The 19,695-nt window shown below is 63.9% G+C and overlaps 1 protein-coding gene across 1 annotated transcript in view; it reads right to left on the reverse strand.

Moving 5' to 3' along the window:
- Nucleotides 1–3,404: 3,404 nt before the first annotated feature.
- The window catches only part of LOC148590308 (phosphoribosylformylglycinamidine synthase-like), a gene marked incomplete at both ends in the record, with an annotated part of 35,710 nt that continues 19,419 nt past the window's right edge, over nucleotides 3,405–19,695 (reverse strand). The window contains 6 exon segments of the mRNA XM_088539203.1: nucleotides 3,405–3,574; nucleotides 5,437–5,520; nucleotides 8,203–8,383; nucleotides 10,676–10,906; nucleotides 11,938–12,069; nucleotides 17,521–17,634. Of these exon segments, the coding sequence (XP_088395329.1) occupies nucleotides 3,405–3,574; nucleotides 5,437–5,520; nucleotides 8,203–8,383; nucleotides 10,676–10,906; nucleotides 11,938–12,069; nucleotides 17,521–17,634 (912 nt within the window).

The following is a 19,695-nucleotide window of genomic DNA, read 5'->3' on the forward strand; positions in this document are numbered from 1 at the left end:
ACCCCCCGTGGCACCCAATGAGCCCTTATGGCACCCAATGACCTCCAATAGCACCCAATGATCCCATGGCACTCAATGAGCCCCCATGGCACCCAATGACCCTTCTAATGACCTCTCCATGGTGCCCAGGGACCCCCCATGGCACCCAATCACCCCCCATGGCACCCAATGAGCCCTTGTGGCACCCAATGACCTCCAATGATGCCCAAGGAGCCCCCATGGCACCCAATGAGCTCCCACGGCACCCAATGACCCTTCTAATGACCTCCCCATCGTGCCTAGGGACCCCCCCCATGGCACCCAATCACCCCCCATGGCACCCAATGAGCCCTTATGGCACCCAATGACCTCCAATGACACCCAAGGAGCCCCCATGGCGCCCAATGAGCCCCCGTGGCACCCAATGACCTCCAATGACACCCAATGATCCCATGGCACCCAATGAGCCCCCATGGCACCCAATGACCCTTCTAATGACCTCGTCATGGTGCCCAGGGACCCCCATGGCACCCAATCACCCCCCATGGCACCCAATGAGCCCTTATGGCACCCAATGACCTCCAATAGCACCCAATGATCCCATGGCACCCAATGAGCCCCCATGGCACCCAATGACCCTTCTAATGACCTCCCCATCGTGCCCAGGGACCCCCATGGCACCCAATAACCCCCCGTGGCACTCAATGAGCCCTTATGGCACCCAATGACCTCCAATGACACCCAATGATCCCATGGCACCCAATGAGCCCCCATGGCACCCAATGACCCTTCTAATGACCTCCCCATCGTGCCCAGGGACCCCCATGGCACCCAATAACCCCCCGTGGCACCCAATGAGCCCTTGTGGCACCCAATGACCTCCAATAGCACCCAATGATCCCATGGCACCCAATGAGCCCCCATGGCACCCAATGACCCTTCTAATGACCTCCCCATGGTGCCCAGGGACCCCCATGGCACCCAATAACCCCCCGTGGCACCCAATGAGCCCTTGTGGCACCCAATGACCTCCAATGACACCCAATGATCCCATGGCACCCAATGAGCCCCCATGGCACCCAATGACCCTTCTAATGACCTCTCCATGGTGCCCAGGGACCCCCATGGCACCCAATAACCCCCCATGGCACCCAATGAGCCCTTGTGGCACCCAATGACCTCAAATAGCACCCAATGATCCCATGGCACCCAATGAGCCCCCATGGCACCCAATGACCTCCTACGACACCCAACGGGCCCCCATGGCACCCAATGACCTCCAATGGCACCCAATGAGCCCCCATGGTGCCCAATGAGACCCCATGGCACCCAGTGACCTCCAACGGCACCCAATGACCTCCAGTGGCGCCCAATGATCCCATGGCACCCAATGAGCCCCCATGGCACCCAATGACCCTTCTAATGACCTTGCCATGGTGCCCAGGGACCCCCATGGCACCCAATAACCCCCCGTGGCACCCAATGAGCCCTTATGGCACCCAATGACCTCCAATAGCACCCAATGATCCCATGGCACTCAATGAGCCCCCATGGCACCCAATGACCCTTCTAATGACCTCTCCATGGTGCCCAGGGACCCCCCATGGCACCCAATCACCCCCCATGGCACCCAATGAGCCCCCATGGCACCCAATGACCTCCTACGACACCCAACGGGCCCCCATGGCACCCAATGACCTCCAATGGCACCCAATGAGCCCCCATGGTGCCCAATGAGACCCCATGGCACCCAGTGACCTCCAACGGCACCCAATGACCTCCAGTGGCGCCCAATGATCCCATGGCACCCAATGAGCCCCCATGGCACCCAATGACCCTTCTAATGACCTTGCCATGGTGCCCAGGGACCCCCATGGCACCCAATAACCCCCCGTGGCACCCAATGAGCCCTTGTGGCACCCAATGACCTCCAATAGCACCCAATGATCCCATGGCACCCAATGAGCCCCCATGGCACCCAATGACCCTTCTAATGACCTCCCCATGGTGCCCAGGGACCCCCATGGCACCCAATAACCCCCCGTGGCACCCAATGAGCCCTTGTGGCACCCAATGACCTCCAATGACACCCAATGATCCCATGGCACCCAATGAGCCCCCATGGCACCCAATGACCCTTCTAATGACCTCTCCATGGTGCCCAGGGACCCCCATGGCACCCAATAACCCCCCATGGCACCCAATGAGCCCTTGTGGCACCCAATGACCTCAAATAGCACCCAATGATCCCATGGCACCCAATGAGCCCCCATGGCACCCAATGACCTCCTACGACACCCAACGGGCCCCCATGGCACCCAATGACCTCCAATGGCACCCAATGAGCCCCCATGGTGCCCAATGAGACCCCATGGCACCCAGTGACCTCCAACGGCACCCAATGACCTCCAGTGGCGCCCAATGATCCCATGGCACCCAATGAGCCCCCATGGCACCCAATGACCCTTCTAATGACCTTGCCATGGTGCCCAGGGACCCCCATGGCACCCAATAACCCCCCGTGGCACCCAATGAGCCCTTATGGCACCCAATGACCTCCAATAGCACCCAATGATCCCATGGCACTCAATGAGCCCCCATGGCACCCAATGACCCTTCTAATGACCTCTCCATGGTGCCCAGGGACCCCCCATGGCACCCAATCACCCCCCATGGCACCCAATGAGCCCCCATGGCACCCAATGACCTCCAATGATGCCCAAGGAGCCCCCATGGCACCCAATGAGCTCCCACGGCACCCAATGACCCTTCTAATGACCTCCCCATCGTGCCTAGGGACCCCCCCCATGGCACCCAATCACCCCCCATGGCACCCAATGAGCCCTTATGGCACCCAATGACCTCCAATGACACCCAAGGAGCCCCCATGGCGCCCAATGAGCCCCCGTGGCACCCAATGACCTCCAATGACACCCAATGATCCCATGGCACCCAATGAGCCCCCATGGCACCCAATGACCCTTCTAATGACCTCGTCATGGTGCCCAGGGACCCCCATGGCACCCAATCACCCCCCATGGCACCCAATGAGCCCTTATGGCACCCAATGACCTCCAATAGCACCCAATGATCCCATGGCACCCAATGAGCCCCCATGGCACCCAATGACCCTTCTAATGACCTCCCCATCGTGCCCAGGGACCCCCATGGCACCCAATAACCCCCCGTGGCACCCAATGAGCCCCCATGGCACCCAATGACCTCCAATGATGCCCAAGGAGCCCCCATGGCGCCCAATGAGCCCCCGTGGCACCCAATGACCTCCAATGACACCCAATGATCCCATGGCACCCAATGAGCCCCCATGGCACCCAATGACCCTTCTAATGACCTCTCCATGGCACCCAATGAGCCCCCATGGCACCCAATCACCCCCCATGGCACCCAATGACCCCCCATGGCACCCAATGGCACCCACCGCGCAGCAGCTCCTGGGTGACGCGGAAAGCGGCCGCCAGCACCTCGGGGTCCTCCAGGTCGGGGCACTCGTCACCCAGTTGGGAGAAGACCTGGGCCAGGGCGCTGCCCCCCAAGCGGTGCCGCCCCGGGTTCAGGGGCACCCACAGCACCTCGCCTGCACCCAGAGCACCCATTGGGTGAGGATGGCACCCAGGGGTGCCCCTCGGACCCATAGAACTGCCCTTGCACCCATAGAGATGCCCCTGCACCCATAGCACCCATCATGTAGGGATGGGACCCATAGCACCCATCACGTAGGGATGGGACCCACAGGTACCTACAGCATCTCACCTGCACCCAGAGCACCCATTGGGTGAGGATGGCACCCAGGGGTGCCCCTCGGACCCATAGAACCGCCCTTGCACCCATAGAAATGCCCCTGCACCCATAGCACCCATCATGTAGGGATGGGACCCATAGCACCCATCACGTAGGGATGGGACCCACAGGTACCTACAGCATCTCACCTGCACCCAGAGCACCCATTGGGTGAGGATGGCACCCAGGGGTGCCCCTCGGACCCACAGAACTGCCCTTGCACCCATAGAAATGCCCCTGCACCCATAGCACCCATCATGTATGGATGAGACCCACCAGTAACTACAGCATCTCCCGAGCACCCATTGGGTGAGGATGGCACCCAGGGGTGCCCCTCAGACCCACAGCACCCATTGTGTAGGCATAGGACCCATAGCACCCATCACTTGTGGATGGCACCTATGGGTGCTCCAGGCACTCACAGCATCTCACCTGCACCCAGAGCACCCATTGGGTGAGGATGGCACCCAGGGGTGCCCCTCGGACCCACAGAACTGCCCTTGCACCCATAGAGATGCCCCTGCACCCATAGCACCCATCTTGTGTGGATAGGACCCATGGGTGCTCCAGGGACCCACAGAAATCCCCCTGCACCCATCACATGCGGATGGGACCCATGGGTGCTCCAAGGACCCATAGCATCATCCCTGCACCCATAGAACCCATCACATGAGGATAGCACCTATGGGTGCTCCAAGGACCCATAGCATCATCCCTGCACCCATAGCACCCATCAGGTGGGGATGGGACCCACAGCACCCATCTCATGCAGATGGGACCCATGGGTGCTCCAGGACCCACAGAAACCCCCCTGCACCCATAGCACCCATCACATGAGGATAGCACCTATTGGTGCTCCAAGGACCCATAGCATCATCCCTGCACCCATAGCACCCATCATGTAGGGATGGGACCCATAGCACCCATCACTTGTGGATGGCACCTATAGGTGCTCCAAGGACCCACAGAAACCCCCCTGCACGCATAGCACCCATCAGGTGGGGATGGACCCATGGGTGCTCCAGGGACCCACAGAAACACCCTGCACCCATAGCACCCATCATGTAGGGATGGGACCCATAGCACCCATCACTTGTGGATGGCACCTATAGGTGCTCCAGGGACCCATAGAAACCCCCCTGCACCCATCACGTGCAGATGGGACCCATGGGTGCTCCAGGACCCACAGAAACCCCCCTGCACCCATAGCACCCATCACTTGTGGATGGCACCTATGGGTGCTCCAGGCACCCACTGCATCTCACCTGCACCCATAGCACCCATCAGGTGGGGATGGGACCCATAGCACCCATCTCGTGCAGATGGGACCCATGGGTGCTCCAGGGACCCACAGAAACCCCCCTGCACCCATAGCACCCATCACATGAGGATAGCACCTATGGGTGCTCCAAGGACCCATAGCATCATCCCTGCACCCATAGCACCCATCAGGTGGGGATGGGACCCACAGCACCCATCTCATGCAGATGGGACCCATGGGTGCTCCAGGGACCCATAGAAACCCCCCTGCACCCATCACGTGCAGATGGGACCCATGGGTGCTCCAGGACCCACAGAAACCCTCCCGCACCCATAGCCCCCATCACACGAGGCCGCCACCCACGGGAGCCCCGCGGCACCCATGGGTGCTGCCCCCACCTCTGCCGTTGGGACACTTGAGGTCGGGGGTGACGGTGGCCGTGATGTCGGGGCACACGGCGTAGGCCGAGACCACGACGGTGCCTGCGAAGGGGGCGGGGTCAGCGCCGCGGGGCACCCATGGGTGCCCCCCACCCCGCCTTGCAGCACCCATGGGTGGCCCCATTGCAACCCCTCCCATCAGCACCCATGGGTGGCCCCATTGCAACCCCTCCCATCAGCACCCATGGGTGCCCCCATTGCAGCATCACCCAGGGACTCTCCCGTGTCACCCCCCAGCACCCATGAGTGCCCCCCGCCGCCTTGCAGCACCCATGGGTGCCCCCATTGCAACCCCTTCCATCAGCCAGCACCCATGGGTGGTCTCATTGCAACCCCTTCCATCAGCCACCACCCCTGTGTCCCCCCCAGCACCCATGGGTGCCCCCCGCCGCCTTGCAGCACCCATGGGTGCCCCCATTGCAACCCCTTCCATCAGCCACCACCCCCCCACGTCCCCCCCCACCACCCATGGGTACCCCCAGCACCCCCACGTCCCCCCCAGCACCCATGGGTGCCCCCATTGCAACCCCTTCCATCATCCACCACCCATGGGTGCCCCCCATTGAAGCATAACCCAAGGACACCCCCACGTCCCTCCCAGCACCCATGGGTGCCCCCTCCCCCCCCAGCACCCATGGGTGCCCCCCATTGAAGCATCACCCAGGGACACCCCCACGTCCCCCCCAGCACCCATGGGTCCCCCCCAGCACCCTTGGGTGCCCCCCAGCACCCACGGGTGCCCCCATTGCAACCCTTTCCATCAGCCCCCATCCACCCACCACCCATGGGTGCCCCCACCACCCACGGGTGCCCCCCAGCACCCTTGGGTGCCCCCCAGCGCCCTTGGGTTCTCACCAGGCGCCAGCACCCATGGGTGCCCCCATTGCAGCATCACCCAGGTAGGCTCCCATGTCTCCCCCAGCACCCATGGGTGCCCCCATTGCAACCCCTTCCATCAGCCCCCATCCACCCACCACCCATGGTGCCCCCCAGCACCCACGGGTGCCCCCCACCACCCTTGGGTGCCCCCCCAGCATCCTTGGGTGCTCACCGGGCGCCAGCACCCATGGGTGCCCCCATTGCAGCATCACCCAGGGACACCCCCATGTCCCCCCCCAGCACCCATGGGTGCCCCCCACCACCCTTGGGTCCCCCCCAGCACCCACGGGTGCTCACCGGGCACCAGCACCCATGGGTGCCCCCACCACCCATGGGTGCCCTCATTGCAGCATCACCCAGGGACACCCCCATGTCCCCCCCCAGCACCCTTGGGTGCTCACCGGGGGCCAGCACCCATGGGTGCCCCCATTGCAACCCCTTCCATCAGCACCCATGGGTGCCCCCATCGCCCAGGGATGCTCCCACGTCCCCCCCAGCACCCATGGGTGCCCCCTGGCGTCCCAGCACCCATGGGTGCCCCCATTGAAGCATCACCCAGGGAGGCTCCCATGTCTCCCCCAGCACCCATGGGTGCCCCCATTGCAACCCCTTCCATCAGCCCCCATCCACCCACCACCCATGGGTGCCCCCACCACCCACGGGTGCCCCCCAGCACCCTTGGGTGCCCCCCAGCGCCCTTGGGTGCTCACCGGGCGCCAGCACCCATGGGTGCCCCCATTGCAGCATCACCCAGGGACACCCCCATGTCACCCCCCAGCACCCATGGGTGCCCCCCACCACCCTTGGGTCCCCCCCAGCACCCACGGGTGCTCACCGGGCGCCAGCACCCATGGGTGCCCCCACCACCCATGGGTGCCCTCATTGCAGCATCACCCAGGGACACCCTCATGTCCCCCCCCAGCACCCATGGGTGCTCACCGGGCGCCAGCACCCATGGGTGCCCCCATTGCAACCCCTTCCATCAGCACCCATGGGTGCCCCCATCGCCCAGGGATGCTCCCACGTCCCCCCCAGCACCCTTGGGTGCCCCCCCAGCATCCTTGGGTGCTCACCAGGCGCCAGCACCCATGGGTGCCCCCCGTGCAGCATCACCCAGGGAGGCTCCCATGTCTCCCCCAGCACCCATGGGTGCCCCCATTGCAACCCCTTCCATCAGCCCCCATCCACCCAGCACCCTTGGGTGCCCCCCAGCGCCCTTGGGTGCTCATCGGGCGCCAGCACCCATGGGTGCCCCCATTGCAACCCCTTCCATGTGCCACCACCCATGGGTGCCCCCATTGCAGCATCACCCAGGGACTCTCCGTGTCACCTCCCCACCACCCATGGGTGCCCCCCAGCACCCTTGGGTGCTCACCGGGCGCCAGCACCCATGGGTGCCCCCATTGCAACCCCTTCCATGTGCCACCACCCATGGGTGCCCCCATTGCAGCATCACCCAGGGACTCTCCGTGTCACCTCCCCAGCACCCACGGGTGACTCCACCACCCATGGGTGCCCCCCAGCACCCATGGGTGCCCCCATTGCAGCATCACCCAGGGACTCTCCGTGTCACCTCCCCAGCACCCATGGGTGACTCCACCACCCATGGGTGCCCCCCAGCACCCTTGGGTGCTCACCGGGCGCCAGCACCCATGGGTGCCCCCATTGCAGCATCACCCAGGGAGGCTCCCATGTCTCCCCCAGCACCCACGGGTCCCCCCCAGCACCCTTGGGTGCTCACCGGGCGCCAGCACCCATGGGTGCCCCCATTGAAGCATCACCCAGGGACACCCCCACGTCCCCCCCACCACCCATGGGTGCCCCCCAGCACCCTTGGGCGCTCACCGGGCGCCAGCACGACGCCGTCGCCCACGCGGGCCGCCATGCTGAGCGAGTCCTTGCCCCCGTCCAGGGCCACCCCCAGGGCACCCATGAGGGCGCAGAGGCCACCGCAGGCCACGGCCAGGGCGGCCCCCTCGGCGCCCGCCTTGGAGCCCCACATCCAGTTCCCCGAGCACTTGACGTCCTGCGGGGACACGGGGACATCGGGGACATTGGGGACATTGGGGACATGGGGACATTGGGGACATTGGGGACACGGGGACATCAGGGACATTGGGGACATGGGGACATTGGGGACATTGGGGACATTGGGACATTGGGGACATTGGGGACATTGGGGACATGGGGACATTGGGGACAATGGGGACATTGGGGGGACATTGGGGACACGGGGACATTGGGGACATTGGGGACACGGGGACATCGGGGACATTGGGGACATTGGGGACATTGGGGACATGGGGACATTGGGGACATTGGGGGGGAATGTGGGGGACATTGGGACATTGGGGACATTGGGGGATATGGAGGGACATGGGGGATATTGGGGACATGGAGACATGCGGGACACGGGGGACATGGGGGGACATCAGGGACATGGGGGACATGGGGGGAACGTGGGGGACATGGGGACATTGGGGACACGGGGACATCGGGGACATTGGGGACATTGGGGACATTGGGGAAGATGTGGGGGACATTGGGGACACGGGGACATCGGGGACATCAGGGACATTGGGGGGGATGTGGGGACATGGGGACATGGGGACATTGGGGACATTGGGGGACATGGGGACATGGGGACATGGGGACATTGCGGGGAATGTGGGGGACATTGGGGACACGGGGACATCAGGGACATTGGGGGGATGTGGGGACATGGGGACATGGGGACATTGGGGACATTGGGGGACATGGGGACATTGGGGACATTGGGGACATTGGGGACATTGGGGACATGGGGACATTGGGGACATTGGGGGAGATGTGGGGGACATTGGGGACATGGGGACATCGGGGACATTGGGGACATTGCGGGGGAATGTGGGGGACATTGGGACATTGGGGACATTGGGGGATATGGAGGGACATGGGGGATATTGGGGACATGGAGACATGAGGGACACAGGGGACATGGGGGGACATCGGGGACATGGAGGACATGGGGGGAACGTGGGGGACATGGGGACATTGGGGACATGGGGGATATGGGGGACATGGGGACATGGGGCGGACGTGGGGGACATGGGGGATATGAAGGGACATGGGGGACATGGAGGGACATGGGGACATTGGGAGGACATGGAGGGAACATGAGGGACATGGGGGATATGGGGACATTGGGGACATTGCGGGGGACGTGGGGACATGGGGACATGGGGGATATGGGGGATATGGAAGGACATGGGGGACATGGGGACACAGGGACATTGGGGACATGGGGGATATGGGGGACATTGGGGGGTACGTGGGGACATGGAGGGACATGGGGGACATGGGGACATTGGGGGGGATGTGGGGACATGGGGGGCATTGGGGGGACATGGGGACATGGGGGATATGGAGGGACATGGGGGACATGGGGACATTGGGAGGACATGGAGTGGACGTGGGGGACATGGGGACATGGAGGGACATGCGGCACATGGGGGACACATAGGGACATGGAGGGACATGGGGACATGGGGGACATGGGGGAATGTGGGGACATGGGGGACACATAGGAACATGGAGGGACATGGGGACATGGGGGACATGGGGAACATGGGGACATTATGGGGGACGTGGGGGACATGGGGGACATGCAGGGACATGAGGGATATGAGGGAACATAGGGACATGGGGGACATGGGGGGACATGAGGGGAACATGGGGGACATGGGGGACATTGGGGGGGACATGGGGACATTGGGGACATGGGGGGACATGGGGGATATGGAGGGACATTGGGGGACGTGGGGGATATGGGGGATGTGAGGGACATGGGGAGACATGAGGGGACATGGGGACGTGGGGGACGTGGGGACATTGGGGACATGGGGACATGGAGGGACATTGGGGGGATGTGGGGACATGGGGACGTGGGGGACATGCAGGGACATGAGGGATATGAGGGAACATGGGGACATCGGGACATAGAGGGACATGGGGACATGGAGGGATATGGGGGACATGGGGCGACATGGGGACAGAAGGGACGTCTATGGACATATATTGACATGGTGGGACATGGAGGGACATGGAGGGACATGGGGACTCAGGGGACATTTAGGGACATGGGGAATTTGGGGGCATGGGGGGACATGGGGGGACATTGGGGGACATAGGAGGACATGGGGGGACATGAGGCCAAGAGGACCAAAGCAAACGGGGACACCGGGACATGGGGACCCAAATGTCACCAGAGAGGACATGGGGGGGACACGGCCACCCCCAGGTCCCCTCCCATGTCCCCTTGTCCCCAAAGGGGACTCACGCGGAGGTCGGTGACGCGGGCGAAGACCAGGTTGGTGAGGGCCTCGGTGAGAGCCAATCGGGCGCCGGCGGCCGGGTCCAGGAGGCCCTTGATTGGCTGCTCGCCCAGCGCGGTGGCCGCCCCCACGACGTCGAAGTGGGACAGGGCCACCACGGCCACGTCGGCCAACGGGGTGTGCAGGGGACCCACGCACTGCTGCTGGGCCACCAGGCCCGTCACCGAGCGGTCCACCTGGGGACAAGCGAGGAGGGGACATGGAGGCCATGGCTTGGTGGCCATGGTGGCCATGGTGGAGATAGAGGCCATGGTGGCCATGGAGGCCATGGCTTGGTGGCCATAGTGGCCATGGAAGCCACGACTCGGTGGCCATGGTGACCTTGGTGGAGATGGAGGTCAGAACTTGATGGCCATGGTGGCCATGGAGGCCATGGTGGACATGGAAGCCATGACTTCCTGGCCATGGTGGCCATGGAGGTCAGGATGGAGATGATGGCCATGACATGGTGGCCATGGTGGCCATGGTGGCCATGGAGGCCATGGTGGAGATGGAGGCCATGACATGGTGGCCATGGTGGAGATGGTGGACACAGAAGCCATGGTGGAGATGGAGGCCATGGTGGAGATGGAGGCTATGGTGGCCAGAATGGAGATGGAGGCCATGACTTGGTGGCCATGGTGGAGATGGAGGACATGGTGGAGATGGAGGCCATGACTTGGTGGCCATGGTGGACATGGAGGACATGGTGGAGATGGAGGCCATGGTGGAGATGGAGGCCATGGTGGCCAGAATGGAGATGGAAGCCATGGCTTGGTGGCCATGGTGGCCATGGAGGCCATGGCATGGTGGCCATGGTGGACATGGTGGACATGGTAGACATTGAGGCCATGGTGGAGACGGAGGCCATGACCATGACTTGGTGGCCATGGTGGACATGGAGGCCATGGCTTGGTGGCCATGGTGGAGATGGTGGCCATGACATTGGCGGCCATGGTGGAGATGGAGACCACCATGGAGGTGGCCATGACTTGGTGGCCATGGTGGCCATGGTGGAGATGGAGGCCATCATGGAGATGGTGGCCATGACATGGTGACCATGACCTGGTGGCCATGAAGGAGCTGGTGGCCATGGAGGCCCCACTGCACCTGGAGGCCCCATCTCAAACACGAGACCCTCGAGGCCACCGAAGCCTCTCAAGGCCACGCGAGGGGACCCGGGGGAGGTCACGGGGTGGGTGGTGGTGGCACCCATGGGTGCCCCTACCTTGTTGGTGAGGTAGCGCTTGCTGGCCACGGCGGGGAGACGCAGCACCCGGTCCAGGGCCTGGCGCACCGAGAGCCCCGGGGGCAGCCGCAGAGGGAGGAGCTCCGGGGGCTTCCGCTGCAGCGCGAACTCCTGCGGGCACCCAAGGGTGAGCACCCATGGGTGCTGCTGGGGACACCCATGGGGTGGCCCATTGGGACACCCAAGTTTGGGGTATTGGGGACCCAAGGTGGTCAGAACTCAAAGGCCCCCATGTTTGGGAGACCCCAGAACCTCTGGGGGGCACCCAAGGGTGAGCACCCATGGGTGCTGGAGGGGGGCACCCATGGGGTGGCCCAGCGAGACAAGACGACACCCAAGTTTGGGGTATTGGGGACCCAAGGTGGCCAGAACTCAAGGTCTCCAAATATAGAGGTCCCTAGACAATCAGGAACTCCTGGGGGGCACCCAAGGGTGAGCACCCATGGGTGCTGGAGGGGGGCACCCATGGGGTGGCCCATTGGGACACCCAAGTTTGGGGTATTGGGGACCCAAGGTGGCCAGAACTCAAAGGCCCCCATGTTTGGGAGACCCCAGAACCTCTGGGGGGCACCCAAGGGTGAGCACCCATGGGTGCTGGAGGGGGGCACCCATGGGGTGGCCCAGCGAGACAAGACGACACCCAAGTTTGGGGTATTGGGGACCCAAGGTGGCCAGAACTCAAGGTCTCCAAGTATAGAGGTCCGTAGACAATCATGAATTCCTGGGGGACACCCAAGAGTGAGCACCCATGGGTGCTCATGGGGGCACCCATGGGGTGTCCCAGCGAGACAAGACGACACCCAAGTTTGGGGTCTTGGAGAACATGGGGGACACAAGGTGGCCAGAACTCAAGGTCCCCCCATGTTTGGGGCACCCTAGAACCCCTGGGGGGCACCCAAGGGTGAGCACCCATGGGTGCTGGAGGGGGCACCCATGGGGTGGCCCAATGGGACACCCAAGCTTGGGATATTGGGGACCCAAGGTGGCCAGAACTCAAGATCTCCAAGTATAGAGGTCCCTAGACAATCATGAACTCTTGGGGGGCACCCAAGGGTGAGCACCCATGGGTGCTGCTGGGGGCATCCATGGAGTGGCCCAATGGGACACCCAAATTTGGGGTCTTGGAGAACATGGGGGACACAAGGTGGCCAGAACTCAAGGTCCCCCCATGTTTGGGACACCCTAGAACCCCTGCGGGCACCCAAGGGTGGGCACCCATGGGTGCTCATGGGGGCACCCATGGGGCGGCCCAACGAGACAAGACGACACCCAAGTTTGGGGTGTTGGGGACCCAAGGTGGCCTCTAGACCACAAATATAGAGGTCCCTAGACAATCATGAACTCCTGGGGGGCACCCAAGGGTGAGCACCCATGGGTGCTGTTGTGGGCACCCATGGGGTGGCCCAACGGGACAAGACGACACCCAAGTTTGGGGTATTGGGGACCCAAGGTGGCCAGAACTCAAGGTCCCCCCATGTTTGGGGCACCCTAGAACCCTTGGGGGGCACCCAAGGGTGAGCACCCATGGGTGCTGCTGGGGGGCACCCATGGGGTGGCCCAACGGGACAAGACGACACCCAAGTTTGGGGTATTGGGGACCCAAGGTGGCCAGAACTCAAGGTCTCCAAGTATAGAGGTCCCTAGACAATCATGAACTCTTGGGGGGCACCCAAGGGTGAGCACCCATGGGTGCTGATGGGGGCACCCACGGGGCGGCCCAATGGGACAAGACGACACCCAAGTTTGGGGTATTGGGGACCCAAGGTGGCCAGAACTCAAGGTCCCCCCATGTTTGGGGCACCCTAGAACCCTTGGGGGGCACCCAAGGGTGAGCACCCATGGGTGCTGGAGGGGGGCACCCATGGGGTGGCCCAACGAGACGACACCCAAGTTTGGGGTATTGGGGACCCAAGGTGGCCAGAACTCAAGGTCTCCAAGTATAGAGGTCCGTAGACAATCATGAACTCCTGCGGGCACCCAAGGGTGAGCACCCATGGGTGCTGGAGGGGGGCACCCATGGGGTGGCCCAACGGGACACCCAAGTTTGGGGTATTGGGGACCCAAGGTGGCCAGAACTCAAGGTCTCCAAGTATAGAGGTCCGTAGACAATCATGAACTCCTGCGGGCACCCAAGGGTGAGCACCCATGGGTGCTGATGGGGGCACCCATGGGGTGGCCCAGCAAGACAAGACGACACCCAAGTTTGGGGTCTTGGAGAACATGGGGGACACAAGGTGGCCAGAACTCAAGGTCCCCCCATGTTTGGGACACCTTAGAACTTCTGGGGTGGGGGCACCCAAGGGTGAGCACCCATGGGTGCTCATGGGGGCACCCATGGGGTGGCCCAACGGGACAAGACGACACCCAAGTTTGGGGTATTGGGGACCCAAGGTGGCCTCTAGACCCCAAATATAGAGGTCCCTAGACAATCATGAACCCCTGGGGGACACCCAAGGGTGAGCACCCATGGGTGCTGGAGGGGGGCACCCATGGGGTGGCCCAACGGGACAAGACGACACCCAAGTTTGGGGTATTGGGGACTCAAAGTGGCCAGAACTCAAGGTCCCCCCATGTTTGGGACACCCCAGAACTTCTGGGGGGCACCCAAGGGTCAGCACCCATGGGTGCTGGTGGGGGCACCCATGGGGTGGCCCAACGGGACACCCAAACTTGGGGTCTTGGAGAACACGGGGGACCCAAGGTGGCCACAACTGAAGGTCCCCAAGGTTGGGGCACCCTAGAGTGGCAGGAACGTGCGGGGGGCACCCATGGGTGGGGGCGTCCCCAAAACTGGGGTGTCCCCAAAATTGGGGTGTCCCCATAAACGGCGGTTCTGGGAGCCCGGAGGTCGCCCTATTGGTGGGTCCCCAAATGTCCCTTGGGGTCCCCAAACGGATGGGGGGGGCCCTGTTGTCACCCAAGGGTGGCCCCCAAGGTCCCCTCCCCAAACCTGATGTCACCAGAGGGGGGTCCCTCCTCCCACCAAGGGGTCCCTGTCCCCAATGGGGGGTCCCCGTCCCCATTGGAGGGTCCCTGTCCCCAATGGGGGGTCCCTGTCCCCACAGGGGGGTCCCTGTCCCCATTGGAGGGTCCCCGTCCCCACAGGGGGGTCCCTGTCCCCAATGGGAGGTCCCTGTCCCCATTGGGGGGGTCCCTGTCCCCATTGGAGGGTCCCCGTCCCCATTGGAGGGTCCCTGTCCCCACAGGGGGTCCCTGTCCCCCCTGGAGGGTCCCTGTCCCCATTGGGAGGTCCCTGTCCCCAATGGGAGGTCCCTGTCCCCACAGGGGGGTCCCCGTCCCCATTGGATGGTCCCTGTCCCCAATGGGGGATCCTTGTCCCCATTGGGGGGTTTCTGTCCCCATTGTGGGGTCCCCGTCCCCAATGGGAGTTCCCTGTCCCCATTGGGGGGTCCCTGTCCCCAATGGGGGGTCCCTGTCCCCATTGGAGGGTCCCCGTCCCCACAGGGGGGTCCCTGTCCCCATTGGGGGGTCCCTGTCCCCAATGGGGGGTCCCCGTCCCCATTGGAGGGTCCCTGTCCCCATTGGGGGGTCTCTGTCCTCAATGGGGGGTCCCTGTCCCCAATGGGGGGTCTCTGTCCCCACAGGGGGGACCCGGCCCCATTGGAGGGTCCCTGATCCCATTGGGGGGTCCCTGTCCCCATTGGAGGGTCCCTGTCCCCACTGGAGGGTCCCTGTCCCCAATGGGGGGTCCCTGTCCCCACAGGGAGTCCCCGTCCCCATTGGAGGGTCCCTGTCCCCATTGGAGGGTCCCTGTCCCCATTGGGGGGTCCTTGTCCCCATTGGGGGGTCTCTGTCCCCATTGGGGGGGTCCCTGTCCCCATTGGGGGGTCCCCGTCCCCATTGGGGGGTCCCTGTCCCCAATGGGGGGTCCTTGTCCCCATTGGGGGGTCCCTGTCCCCATTGGAGGGTCCCTGTCCCCATTGGGAGGTCCCTGTCCCCACAGGGGGGTCCCTGTCCCCATTGGGGGGTCCCTGTCCCCATTGGGGGGTCCTTGTCCCCATTGGAGGGTCCCTGTCCCCATTGGGGGGTCCCCGTCCCCATTGGGGTGTCCCTGTCCCCATTGGGGGGTCCCTGTCCCCAGTGGGGGGTCTCTGTCCCCACAGGGGGGTCCCTGATCCCATTGGGGGGTCCCCGTCCCCATTGGAGGGTCCCTGTCCCCATTGGGGGGTCTCTGTCCCCATTGGGGGGTCCCTGTCCCCATTGGAGGGTCCCTGTCCCCAATGGGAGGTCCCTGTCCCCAATGGGGGGGTCCCTGTCCCCATTGGGGGGTCCCTGTCCCCAATGGGGGGTCTCTGTCCCCATTGGAGGGTCCCTGTCCCCATTGGGGGGTCCCTGTCCCCACAGGGGGGTCCCCGTCCCCATTGGAGGGTCCCTGTCCCCAATGGGGGGTCCTTGTCCCCATTGGGGGGTCCCTGTCCCCATTGGGAGGTCCCTGTCCCCACAGGGGGGTCCCCGTCCCCATTGGATGGTCCCTGTCCCCAATGGGGGATCCTTGTCCCCATTGGGGGGTTTCTGTCCCCATTGTGGGGTCCCCGTCCCCAATGGGAGTTCCCTGTCCCCAATGGGGGGTCCCTGTCCCCACAGGGGGGTCCCCATCCCCATTGGGGGGTCCCTGTCCCCATTGGGAGGTCCCTGTCCCCAATGGGGGTCCCCGTCCCCATTGGAGGGTCCCCGTCCCCATTGGGGGGTCCCTGTCCCCAATGGGGGGTCCCCATCCCCATTGGAGGGTCCCCGTCCCCACAGGGGGGTCCCTGTCCCCACAGGGGGGTCCCTGTCCTCATTGGGGGGGTCTCTGTCCCCAATGGGGGGGTCCCCGTCCCCATTGGGGGGTCCCTGTCCCCAATGAGAGTTCCCTGTCCCCAATGGGGGGTCCTTGTCCCCATTGGGGGGTTTCTGTCCCCATTGGGGGGTCCCCATCCCCAATGGGGGGTCCCTGTCCCCACAGGGGGGTCCCTGATCCCATTGGGGGGTCCCCGTCCCCATTGGAGGGTCCCTGTCCCCAATGGGGGGTCAATGTCCCCAATGGGGGGTCTCTGTCCCCACAGGGGGGTCCCCGTCCCCATTGGAGGGTCCTCGTCCCCATTGGGGGGTCCCTGTCCCCATTGGAGGGTCCCCATCCCCATTGGGGGGTCCCTGTCCCCACAGGGGGGTCCCTGATCCCATTGGGGGGGTCCCTGTCCCCAATGGGGGGTCCCCGTCCCCATTGGAGGGTCCCCGTCCCCATTGGGGGGTCCTTGTCCCCAATGGGAGGTCCCTGTCCCCAATGGGGGGTCCCTGTCCCCATTGGGGGGTCCCTGTCCCCAATGGGAGGTCCCTGTCCCCAATGGGGGGTCCCCGTCCCCATTGGAGGGTCCCCGTCCCCATTGGGGGGTCCTTGTCCCCAATGGGGGGTCCCTGTCCCCATTGGGGGGTCCCTGATCCCATTGGGGGGTCCCCATCCCCATTGGAGGGTCCCTGTCCCCATTGGGGGGTCCCTGTCCCCACAGGGGGGTCCCCTCTGATGTCCCCCCCCCCCCAGCACCCATGGGTGCCCCGTGTCACCTTGCGGGGCATCTTGCCCAGCACCCACTCGAGCTCCAGGTCCACGGGGGTGGGGAGCCCCTCGTGGGACCCCCCCTCGGGCACGGGGGACGCCAGGTCGTCCACGAAGACGATCTGCGGGGACACGCGGGGCCCCATGTCCCCAATGTCCCCAATGTCCCCAATGTCCCCATGTCCCTCCAGGTCCCCCATGTCCCCATGTCCATCCAGGTCCCCAATGTCCCCAGTGTCCCCAACATCCCCATGTCCCTCCAGGTCCCCCATGTCCCCATGTCCATCCATGTCCCCATGTCCATCCAGGTCCCCAATGTCCTCATGTCCCCATGTCCCCAATGTCCCCATGTCCCTCCAGGTCCCCAACGTCCCCCATATCCCCATATCACCCCATACTCCCCCATGTCCCTCCAATGTCCCCCCATGTCCCCCATGTCCCCACATCCCCCATGTCCCTCCATGTCCCCATGTCCCCCATGTCCCCTTAGTGTCCCCATATCCCCCCATGTCCCCAATGTCCCCCCATGTCCCCACATCCCCCATGTGACCCCCATGTCCCCATATCCCCCCATATCCCCCCATGTCCCCCCATATCCCCCATGTGCCCCAAGTCCCCCATGTCCCTCCATGTCCCATGTCCCTCCAATGTCCCCCATGTCCCCTCTGTCTCTCCATGTCCCCACATCCCCACGTCCCTCCATATCCCCCATGTCCCCTCCATGTCCCCTTGTCCCCCCATGTCCCCCATATTCCCACATCCCCCATGTCCCCCATGTCCCCTATATCCCCCCATGTCCCATATCCCCCTATATCCCCCCATGTCCCCCCATGTCCCCATGTCCCCCATGTCCCCCCATGTTCCCCATGTCCCCCCATGTCCCCATATCCCCCATGTCCCCCCATGTTCCCCATTTCCCCAGATGTCCCCCATGTCCCCATATCCCCTCACATCCCCCATGTCCCCATATCCCCCCATATGCCCCATGTGCCCCAAGTCCCCCATGTCCCCCCATTGTCCCCACGTCCCCCATGTCCCCATGTCCCCCCATGTCCCCATATCCCCTATGTCCCCATGTCCCCTATGTCCCCATATCCCCCCTGTGCCCCATATCCCCCATGTCCCCCCATGTCCCCACATCCCCCCTGTGCCCCCATGTCCCCCCATGTCCCCTTGTCCCCCCGTGTCCCCATATCCCCCATATCCCCCCATATCCCCCCTGTGCCCCATATCCCCCATGTCCCCCCATGTCCCACATCCCCCATGTGCCCCCATGTCCCCCCATGTTCCCCATGTCCCCAGATGTCCCCCCATGTCCCCATATCCCCTCACATCCCCATGTCCCCATATCCCCCATATGCCCCAAGTCCCCCCATGTCCCCCCATGTCCCACGTCCCCCATGTCCCCATGTCCCTCCATGTCCCCACATCCCCCAAGTCCCCCCATATCCCCCCATGTCCCCACATCCCCCATGTCCCCATGTCCCCCATGTCCCCCCCATGTCCCCCCATGTCCCCACATCCCCCATGTCCCCATGTCCCCCAAGTCCCCCCATGTCCCCCCATGTCCCCACGTCCCCCATGTCCCCACATCCCCCATGTCCCCCATGTCCCACGTCCCCCATGTCCCCATGTCCCCCATATCCCCCATGTCCCCACGTCCCCCAATGTCCCCCCATGTCCCCATATCCCCCCATGTCCCTCCATGTCCCCATATCCCCCCATATCCCCCATGTGCCCCAAGTCCCCCCATGTCCCCTCATGTCCCCCCATGTCCCCATATCCCCCCTGTGCCCCCATGTCCCCCCATGTCCCCCATGTCCCCTTGTCCCCCCATGTCCCCATATCCCCCCACATCCCCCATCCCCCCATATCCCCCCATATCCCCCATGTCCCCCGCGTCCCCCATGTCCCCATGTCCTTCCATATCCCCCATGTCCCCACGTCCCCCATGTCCCCATATCCCCCCATGTCCCTCCATGTCCCCATATCCCCCATGTCCCCATGTCCCCCTATATCCCATGTCCCCCATGTCCCCACGTCCCCATGTCCCCCCATGTCCCCATATCCCCCATGTCCCCATGTCCCCCCATGTCCCCATATCCCCTCACATCCCCCATGTCCCCCAAGTCCCCCCATGTCCCCCCATGTCCCCATGTCCCTCCATGTCCCCACATCCCCCA

Source organism: Tinamus guttatus, unplaced genomic scaffold (genome assembly GCF_059628265.1).
Source record: "Tinamus guttatus ecotype Peru unplaced genomic scaffold, ASM5962826v1 Tinamus_guttatus_pri_ptg001483l, whole genome shotgun sequence".
Lineage (NCBI taxonomy): Eukaryota > Metazoa > Chordata > Aves > Tinamiformes > Tinamidae > Tinamus > Tinamus guttatus.